Genomic DNA, 10,850 nt, shown 5'->3' on the forward strand with positions numbered 1-10,850 from the left:
GTCTTTGGGGGTAAATTCAATGTCTCCCAGAAAATATTCTCCAGGGTGTAGGAGGCTCTGAATTTAAGCAGGTGCTTGACTTCTGGTGGCGTTGCTACAAATTTGCATGTGGGATGTTCCTCTAAGTAAATGTAGGAGAGCATGCTGCATGACCACTTTCACCACATGTGTGAGAAGGCTGCAAGCTTGTCTCTCTGAGAGCCCAGCTCTCTCTCACTCAGCAACTCTCACAAGATCTTGACATGAAATGGGGAATGTGCACAGTGGGTTTATCTGGGGCCAGAATGTTCACTGACACACACAATAAATAAATGCATCAAATTTCACCATTCACTTGACGTCCCCCAGAGTGGCCACTGGATGACCACATTTTAATCACCAGTTGAAATATTAATATTATTGTCCATTTTTGGAAATGGCAGTGACTTTAGCTCTCTGCTGTGAGTGGACAGCACAAGGATACATGTTCTGCTTCTGCTCATATCATAACCCACTATAAGGAAAGTGACATCACACACCATTATCCCAGAGTCATCCTTAAAACATGCCCTCATCTGTGCTCCGTCCTGTGAAGTTCCATGTTCATACATGTTCCTACCCTCTACAGTGCAGCCAGGCTGTAAATAATATGTACTAAGTGTACTAAATGAGAGAGAGAGAGAGAGAGAGAGAGAGAGCCTGAGAGTGGAGTCCTAATCAGATCAGCAGTCGTGCAGTGACGTTGATCAGCAGTGTAGCTCAGGTAATAAAGTGCTCACATATGAAATCCACACAAAGTTAAATAAAACAAAAATTATGTTGTTTAAATCAGAATAAAAGGAGGAGAGAGAGTGGGGAGAGGAGGGAGGAGGGATGGGAGGAGGGAGATGGGGAGGGGAGGGATTGTTGTGATGAAGCAGTAGGAGGAGGAGGGGGTCAGAAGATGAAGGAAGGAGGAGGAAGAGCAGAAGAGAGAGAGGAGGAGGGGTTGGAGTCATCTTCACACAACTCACTGAAGTCTTGGGGATCAATGTGAAGGAGTGTGGGAAGAGCATAAGAGTCAGAGAAACAGGGGGATTGCTGTGAGAGGATTTTTCCTAGAAATGCCAGAAGCTACACACAGGAGGTCTCACCAGCATGAACAGCAGCTTCCTTTATGGCTTTGTAGCCACATTTTTGTACTCAGAAATGAGGAAATTTGGGCACAGAAAATCGTTTGTTCTGGGCATTGTAGAGACAATCAGGAGCCACTATCCAGTAGAGGCCAACAGAACCCCACCACGATGGTTGACACTCTAGAATATTTTCTTACAATGATGTATGTCCATGGGGAAGAAGTGTGGACGAGCTGCAGTATAGTGTGGCCTCCTTTCTCAAAATAAAAATTTCACAATATCCATCTTACAAAAATGCATCTGTTCCCGCATCACAGTGATTACAGACAGGATAGGACATGATCACCAGGAGGCAACCACAGTGAGACACATTTCAAGGTGGAAATCGTGTGTAATTAATGCCAAATGATTTCATTTCAAATGCTCACAGGTTTTTTTGGGGGACGGGGTGTTGAGACAGGTTGCTTTAGAGGCTGTCCTGGACTTAGCTATTGTAGAACAGACTGGCCTTGAACTCACAGAGATCTGCCTGCCATGGCCTCCAGAGTGTGGTGAATAAAGGCATGCGCCACCACTGCCCGGAAAATGCTCACAGTTTTCAGCAACCTAAGTTTTACCTATATTGGGTTTTTGTACTTTTAAACTAACCTTAATATCAAGGCCAGTTAAATAAGGGCTATTTTATATGATACTCTTTATTCCAAACACAATATTCCTTGCATCTATGTGAGTTTATAACCTAACCAAATACCTTCATTATAGGACTATCCCTGTACATTTACATTAGTAAACTGTTAATTTCCCCTGCTCTCTGTCTCCTTGAGTCAATCATTCTATCTGTCTGTCTGTCTATGTTTTATCTATCCATCCATCCATCCATCCATCTGTGTATCTATCACTTTAGCACTTTCTGTCTTTTCTTTCTCTCACTTTCTGTCTGTCTCTCTGTCTCTATCTTTGGCTCTGCCTGTCTCTCTGTCTTTCTGTCATATATTTCCATATTGACTCATAGTGGCTAAGAGAAAGTCTTAGCCTCAGTTCAGTGGAATTGTCTTCATGCTCCCTGAGAGACAGCTTCTTTCCATTTAAATCAAAGCTGTTGGCCTGGAGAGAGCAGACAGAGGAGAAATTCTGAGACCTATCCAGGTGTACATGTTACAGCATGTGTCTGTGCTGATCTCCCCTAATCCCAAACACTGTCCTAATCAGAATAACTTCAGTTTTGTCCTGAAACTCATTGAGAGTGCAGCCTCACAAATACCTTTGAACTTCCTAAGCATTTGACCTTGGTGACCTGTGCAGAGTCATTTCTGTTATCAGTGGTGATTTTTAGCATTTACATAATTTAGTCTGTGTGGTATATGTAGTTTTTTTAAGTTAATAAAAACAGAAATCTGTTTCCATGGATATTACAGACATCTGTAAAACACAAGTGCAGAAAACATCTGGGACATCATCAGATGGAGCTGAGACCACAGAACCCGGACTCAACTCTGTCTGCACCTGTTCCTGCACTGTCCCTGTTCACCATGTGCTGTCGTCGCCCCCTGCTGGTCCTGAGCGCTCCTGCAGGGAGGTTTTTGTCAGAGTTCACACTGAAGTCCTCTCACTGTGTCTGCAGCACAGAAATAAATGGCGGTGTCTTCTGCTCTTAAGTTGTTCATTTGCAGGGAAACGCTGCTTTGAGAATCTTCTCTTGAGATGGTGAACCTGCCTTTCACGGACTCCGCATATTCTGTTGCATAATTATTAGCTTTGTTTTTGATTCTACCAAGCCACTCCAGCCCCTTCCCTGGAGCCTGGCGGACCCAGCTCATCCAGGCATTAGTGAAAGTGAATCCAGAGGTTGCACAGGAGAGCTTCAGGGACTTTCCAGGCTGCACCAAGCCTCCCCCAGATTCCACCAGCTGCACCTCACACTGGACATCTGTGAAAAGAGACTCCTGTTAGTAAACTGTCACAAATGCACACTGTCCTCTCACTCGTGTCCACTCACACACCCAGTATCTCTCCTTATGTATAAATTACCTTTTAAAAGAGCAACAAGGAAAACCCAGCTCAGTATCAAATCCATGCCGAGTGTTGAATGTTCAGTGATGAGCACAGAATGGGAGGACCTGTGAGTCCAGAGCTGTGCGTCTCTGTCAGAGCTGTAGGGTCAGTGCTGGTTTTCATGGGCAGAGGGGGAAATAATTTGCATGTCTTCCTGCTCTATCATGAGCTGAGGGATGTGAGTGCTGGGAGACAGAATTGATGCTGCAGACACCTGAGATAAAATGAGGTGGCTTTTACAGCATCAACTATGACTCATTGTCCGGGAGCCTTAGCTCAATTTGTAGAAACATTATTCAAGGCTAAAGCCCTGTTTTCACCTTCAGCCCTGCATGGATAAATAATATTTCCTTAGTAGGAGAATCACATTCTGAATTATGCTTCTACAAAAAAAGAAAGAAAAGGAAAAAAGAATGTGAAAGGATATGTTACAGAGTGTGAAGTTTAGTCGTAAATAGTAATTTAGTATTGCAACCTTTACTGTGGTTGTTCATGTAAACTCCTCTGTTCTCTTAACAGAAATCATCTCAGAAAATCATAGGAAATGAAGACATGAAATCACAAATTATGCCACTTTTATAAAACAGTCAATCATGAATGCATGCATTAAACTAAAGTAAAAATTATAGCAGAGGCCACAGCTCAGGGGTATAGTACAGCACACAAAAGGCTTAAATATTAATTCATAAAAATAAGGAATGCCACTGCATGAATATGAATACTTTCTAGATTATTCTTTGATCAATAATAAAAGCAGATCAAAGACCTGAGTTACCTCTGAACTCCACAAGGGCTGACCTCCTCTCCACCACACAGGCCACCTCCTCTCCATCCCAATTTCACTCCTAGATCTTCTGGGACTTCCACCAGTCTCCATTAAGCTCTATTTCTTTCCATTGCCTATCCTTATGTGCCACAGTTCCTCATGGACTTGCCTTTCTCTCCCAACCAGTGAGGTCTGCTCTTTCTCACAGAGAATATCCAAATGATCTTTCACAATGCAGACAATATGAGACCTGAGAATAATGAATAGTGTCAGGACCTATCTTTATTTAACATGGATATGCATTGGGGTACTCTGTCAGTTTTGTGAAAAAATCAATTAACAGCACTTTAAACCAATTTACAGGACTTATACTGGCATAGAAATGCATAATAAAAATATCTCTTACATTCTAAGAGGCCTTTTAATGCCTTTTCTGGACATCTCAGTCAGAATGAATAATATGCTTTGAGGTCACTTAAGACTGCCATGGTACTATAAATTTAGCCTGTTTCATTAACTTGCCTTTAAGAGAAGAATGTAATGATCTGTAGGGAGATGTCCCAGGTACCTGTAGCATTGGCCAGGCCCATTCAGTTAGCTGTCGATTTGCTGCTGTTCAGTTGCACCTCTACTGACCATGCTCTTCTGGGTCAGCCAGAGAGGCTATGTCTCCTTCTGCTGTGGGCCACGTGAGGACCAGCCATATCCTATTCCTGAAACCAGCTTAAAAGGAAATTGAACTGCACACTGGATAAGAGGTAGAGTTGGTCATTTATTGTGGGAAATTACTCACAAGAGAAGCCGGTAACCCAGGTTTCCTCTGCAGCCTTCCGAGGCCCTACCAGAACACGAAAGAGATCCAGGGTCCCTGTCCCCAGCCTTTTAGTCCACGTGCCTACTATGTACCTGTGACTTAGCCACAAAAGGGCATGGTCAATTCTAGTGGTACCTGGGATATGTCCCTACCTCTATCAAGCCTACTTGCCTTGGATTTCCCAGGTCATCAACTTATAGAAACTAAGAAAATAGCCAGTTCTAAATTTAAGTGATGTTCTCTTCCATGCTCCTGAATCAAGAGTATCTATCACATGTGGGGTTTTATATGTGTTGTGACAATCATTTGATGAAAACACAAAACATATGTTTAAATAAATTTTATAAAACGAATGCCCAGAATAGTGGAAGAAAACTGAGGGATATTGATGGATGAACAATGTTTGTAGCACAGAAAGAAGAGTGAGGGAGAGAGAGACAGAGAGAGAGAGAGAGAGAGACAGACAGACAGAGAGAGAAAGAGAGACAGAGAGAGACAGAGACAGAGAGAGACACACACAGAGACACACAGAGAGAGCAGAGACATATAGACAGAGAGAGACAGAGATAGACAAGACACACACAGAGAGACAGAGACACACATAGAGACAGAGACACACAGAGACACACAGAGACAGACACACACACAGAGACAGAAACAGAGACAGAGAGAGACAGACAGATACAGACATACACATAGAGAGAGACAGAGACACAGAGAGAAACAGAGACAGAGACACAGAGACAGAGAGAGAGAAAGACAGAGAGAGACAGAGACAGACAGATACACAGAGACAGAGAGAGGAGACAGACAGATACAGAGACAGAGAGAGGATACTGGTAGAGAAATGGAGATGGAGACTCATATAAGAGAATTACAAGAATTAAAGAAGTCACAGGGGGAGTGACTTAGAGAATTCGTATCTGGGCTTTCTCTTGGTTAAATGACATCAAGAGGAAATATATGATTTCTTTCCTTGATGTGCTATGGAAGGATTATTTTTGAATCTGAATTTATTGTGAATGTGTTTGAATCTATGCAATTTGGAATCTTGTATGAGCAATTGCTAATGAAATCAATCTACCCATTTGGTGCCCTGAGGAGAATATTTAATGTATTAGTGTGATGTTTTGGACCCCTCAGTGTTTGGGAAATGTAGACTGAACTCATGAGAGGGAAGATCCCTTGCTGAGAACGTGAATTTTGGAAATACCTGTCCTCAAAGCAACAGGAGCCTGGACATCTCCCAACAGCTCCTCCCTTGTCTGGCTGGGGTTTTAAGAGGTCCTGAAAAAAAAAGGAAATTTAGATTTATTATGTCAATGGCACCCAGAGTCGGGTGATTGGCATAGTCATCAGCACAGTACTTCTTAGATAAAGACCTAGTCCAGCTGGAGAAGAAGGAGGGAGAGGACACCTGATTCAGGCAGCAGGATGCTGAGGTCCAAATCTCATCCTGTCTTTGGAAATTGTGATTCCTGAGACCTGTGCAGACCCTGTGGATGTGTCTTAAACCTAATCCCTTTATTTACAAATAGAATCCCAACCTTAGATATTTAGTCTTCTTGGTTAACATTTTGGTTGCAGGTGGAGGTAATTAATAATTGTGATTAGATATTTCAAAAGCTCCTCATTTGGTTGAATTTGTGTTATTCTCTCATGAACTAACAATATTTGCTTTTCCCAGCTTGTTAACACTGTGTGTTACCTATTTGTGTGTGTGTGGGGGGGTGTGTGTGTTTATGTATGCTGTTTTATCCTTTTGTTTTTTGTCTGTGTGCTGACTTTTTATAGAGACATTGTAAAGTTGAGTGGTAAGGAGGTATTAAAGATCAGGGAGGAATTGGGTAGTAAAATTGTGATCTAAAAATAGTATAGAAAAAATATTTCTCAAACGTCAACAACAAATCTTAATAAAACAAACAAAAATTATTTACCAAAGAGATTTTACTGTGTTTGAATATTGGAGATGTCACTTACCAACTGCAACAGGTGTTGTTCAGCTAACAGACTTTTAAAAGGAGTCCACAGAGAGAGTGATGTCCCCTCCTGCCCTCATCCCATTTCTATCCTGCTGATGTGTGGCTACACTGTGACCCCTGGTGGTCTTGATATGCCTTGGCTTACAATACAGTTTCAAAGTGTAGCTTGAGCAGCAACATATTCTAACTACTTCAGTCTTCACCGAGCTCATCTTCAGGAAAATAGGCTCTTGTTTTCCTGGAAGCACTGAATGATGTGTCAAAGACTGATTGTAAGCGGTGCCTCTATCGTTATTAATAATTCTCTCAACACCATCGACTTCCCTGCTGGCAGCTGGATCCAGCTCATCACTACACACTGTTATTGCAGAGTGACCACAGAGAATTATGGCATGCTAAGTCACTGTACCTTTGAAAATTAATCTTCTTGCTATTGCTTGACCTTTCACATTTTGCCTGGAATCATGGAGTTGTTCCAGTCTAGCTACATTGAGAGGCACATGTCATAGGTTACCAGGTCAGAGTCCTTGGCCCCTGGGACACTGTGTGCCTTTCAGTTCCTGATAAACCAAAGCACTCCCTCAGTCAGGGATGCTTTCAGGCCACCTCTGCTTCTCTGTGTTCCCTAGTATTCCTGCTTACTTTCCCTACTCCTGAGGGTGGGATGTCCTTCACTCTCTGTGTTATTGTCTCTGTCTCTGTCCCTGTCTCCTGCTCATGGTCCCCCTCTCTGAATCACAAGGTCCATGGAACTAAAAAAGTTTCAAATGTACACACAGACAAAAATCCCCCAAACTTCTTATTTGACCCTCTCTCTAATGTAGGAAATTACCAATATGGAGCCAGGTAAATATACAAGGGAATTTAATAGGGAAAAGCTTTACTTACAGAGTGTCCTAGCCAGCTGGTGGGGCAGTGGTAAGCATATCAAGCCAAAGATGAAAGCGAAAGCAGAGCACCAAGTAAGCATCCCTCACTCTAGGTCACCCTGACCATGCCCTCACAGGCTTGCTTAGGCACACCTGTAGCCAGCCCCTAAGCAGGCAAGTCTACAGCATCCCCTACAATTCCCCTTTTAGTCTAAAAGAGGATTAAAACTTAAGCGTGTAAAGTATCCAAAATTAACAATCATAAAGGAGAAATATAAGAAGACACAACAATCTGCTTATGTTACATCCTAACTATCTATTTTAACTAAACCCTAAAGTTATCTGAAAGAGGTGTCCAAGCCAGAACACCACCTTCCAGTCCCAACCATAAACAATAGGAAGCTATCCCTAACCAGGCATATACACTATCCTAAATGACAACAATGGGGAAAGGGGGCATAGCATCCTCCAAGTTACTTCCTGCTGAAATGGGACAGAGATAACCTTGTGGGTTCCTGTAGGAAAAAAAATGTCAGTGTAGTGAAAGTCTTGAATGTATTGTATCCAGTCCATGTTAGATGGGATTCGCTTGATTGAAGATCTCACTTGAAATCCTCTACTTGACTGAAGTTAGTACCGAAGTTCTCGTTAGACTGTCAGTTGAAACAGAGTAAGTTGGATCCAGTGCAGTCAAGGAGGTATGGCCCAATTTCTTAACAGGGTGTCCAGCGATTGCTGTCAGGTAGGTAGGTCTTCATTGGCTGTGTGGGACTCAAACATAATTCTTAGCAGAGAAATGTTTGCTTGTGTAAGTATGCATCCTAGATTTCAGACATGAGACGGTGGCCCCAGTGTGTGACAAGGTAAGGAGGATCACCCCTGTAAAATTGTGTTAAGGATTCCTGTAAATATCCCTTATTCGATATCCAAAGAATGTTTTCTGTGTTGTTCAATAATACAGAGTAAAGATCTTTGTTAAGTTTGAACACACACACACACACACACACACACACACACATGCACGCACAGAGAGAGACAGACAGAGAGAGAGAGTGAAAGAGAGAGAGAGAGAGAGAGAGAGAGAGAGAGAGAGAGAGAGAGAGAGAGAGAGAGAGAGAAATTGAGAAATAGGGATGGAGAGATGGAAACAGAGATCCAGACACATGTGACAGAAATATATTAACAAATTATACAGAGGGAGAGTGAAACAGAGAAGTCAAATCTAACCTTGCTCTTGGCTAAATGACATCTAGAGAAGTCTTTGATTTCTTTCCTCAATGTGACATGGAAGGATTACTGCTGAGTCTAAGTTTATTATGAATGTGTTTGAATCCACTCCTTCTAGAATCTTGAGTGAGGAATCACTAATGAAATGAATACATTCGTTTGGTGCCCTGATTTGGGGGCATACAATGTGTCAGTGAGGCATTTTGTAGGACACAGCATCAGGAAAGAGTAGAATGAAGTCAAGAGAGGAAAGATCCCATGGTGAGGATATTAACTTTGGTAATCCCAGTAATGAAAAGCATCAGGAGCCAGGACATTTCCCAAAAGCTCCTCCCTCTTCAACCTTCATGGTGGAGATTTCCCAGAGTAAAGGGAGACTTGCATTTCTCAGTTCTGAAGCAGTAGGAGGCAGATCCATGCCCTAAGGGAAACCTTTTTTTTCCTTGTTTATTTTCCTGTAGGTAGTTCAGTTTGATTCTACTTCAACATCTCCACAAGGAAAGATCAGGGTTTCCTGTGGACCAGGTCACACCTGTCCCTTCTCACCCTGGCTCTCAAACTGATCTCACTGTGGGAATCTCTAACACTTAAGCTCCTGCATCTGCACAGTTCTGGCATCCTCTCCACTATTGCTGGAATTCTTAGCTGGTGTCACCCTTGTGGATTCATGGGAATTATCCCAGCACCAGGTTTCTCCCATCTTGGCTCTCTTTATTAAGATTCCACTTTCATGGCTCTTCCAATGCATCCCTAACCCACTCAACCATCCTGCTCCCTCATGGCCTCCTCCCCCTACACTCCTCCCTATCCACCCTTCCCCATCCACAGTTTATCCAGAAGATCTCATCTAATTTACCTTCAGGAATATTTTCTTGCCCCCAACCTTGTTTGCCTGCTCCCAGAAATGAGAAATGGTGTGGATCATGTTGTCTGGACACTGCTCTGTGAAAAGGAAGATGACCTCCTCTCCTCTGTTCATAGACCAAGCTAAACCTTCCTTCCGTGCCCGCTCTGCACTATTGAGTCTGAGGATTGGCTGTTATTAGAAAATCCTTACAACTGAGGACAGTCTGGGGGACTTGGATGGCCTTTTTGGATGGTCATTCACTTCTTCATCCCTGGAAATCTCATATCTGATTCCTTCATTCTATGAATGACCTTTAGGCTATGGGTTTCCATAATGGGGACAGTTCTCATCAATGGAGAGGCAGCTGGCCAGTGCAGGTTCAGAGGGACACCAACCACTCTGCTTTCTCTGCCATTGTGTGTGTGATACTATGATGGAGGTCATTTAATTCAGACATTCTGTCTCATCTTTGGTTTGTTCAAATTTTCCTAATTTTCAGAGAGAATTAGAAAAAATATCACAGAATGCAATGTAAGGCTTGTTAAATGAAGGGTTTATATGAGACCACTCAGGCTACTGATTTTATTTTAATTATGTGAGTGGGGCACTGTGTGTCATTGTGTGTCCTTGGGTTAGGTTTCCATTCCCGTGACACTGTGCGAGGACAGCACAAATCACAGGCCCAGTCAATCTGATCACATAAGTTTCAATTCACTTCTATTTGGGAGACGGTTAGCGCTCAGTGTGAAAACTTGAGAGTTTACTAGATATGGTATTTTATTCATTTATCTATTTTTATAAATTCAAATTAGGAATAAGCTTGCTTCACATGTCAATCCCTTCAGCCTCTCCCACTCCCTCCCATCCACTCCAACTCTCACCCCAAACTCCCACCTGTTGCCACCCCTTACGCCCTCCACTCCCCAGGAAGGATAGGGCCCTCAATGGGGGCTCTCCAAAGTCCACCACATCATCATTGGCCGGGCCTAGGCCTCCCCCATGTGTTTAGGAAGAGAGAGCATCCCTTCCCATGGGTTGGGCTCTCAAAGTCCCTTCTTACACCAGAGAAAATTACTGACCAACTAGAGTGTGGAGGCCTCCTCATTGACATCCATGTTTAAGGGCCTAGATCAGCCCTGTGCTGGCCTCCCAGACAGCAGTCTGGGGTCCATGTGCTCCCCCTTGTTTGGGCCATCTAT

The 10,850-nt window shown here is 43.0% G+C and overlaps 1 gene segment (V, D, J or C); it reads right to left on the reverse strand.

The window, feature by feature from the left end:
• Window positions 1-2,677: 2,677 nt before the first annotated feature.
• On the reverse strand, window positions 2,678-3,198 carry LOC113831692. The segment is given in 2 exon segments: window positions 2,678-3,021; window positions 3,123-3,198. Coding segments are annotated over 2 exon segments (390 nt in total).
• Between the last annotated feature and the right edge of the window lie 7,652 nt (window positions 3,199-10,850).

The sequence above is a fragment of the Cricetulus griseus genome, chromosome 5 (assembly GCF_003668045.3).
Source record: "Cricetulus griseus strain 17A/GY chromosome 5, alternate assembly CriGri-PICRH-1.0, whole genome shotgun sequence".
Taxonomy (NCBI): domain Eukaryota; kingdom Metazoa; phylum Chordata; class Mammalia; order Rodentia; family Cricetidae; genus Cricetulus; species Cricetulus griseus.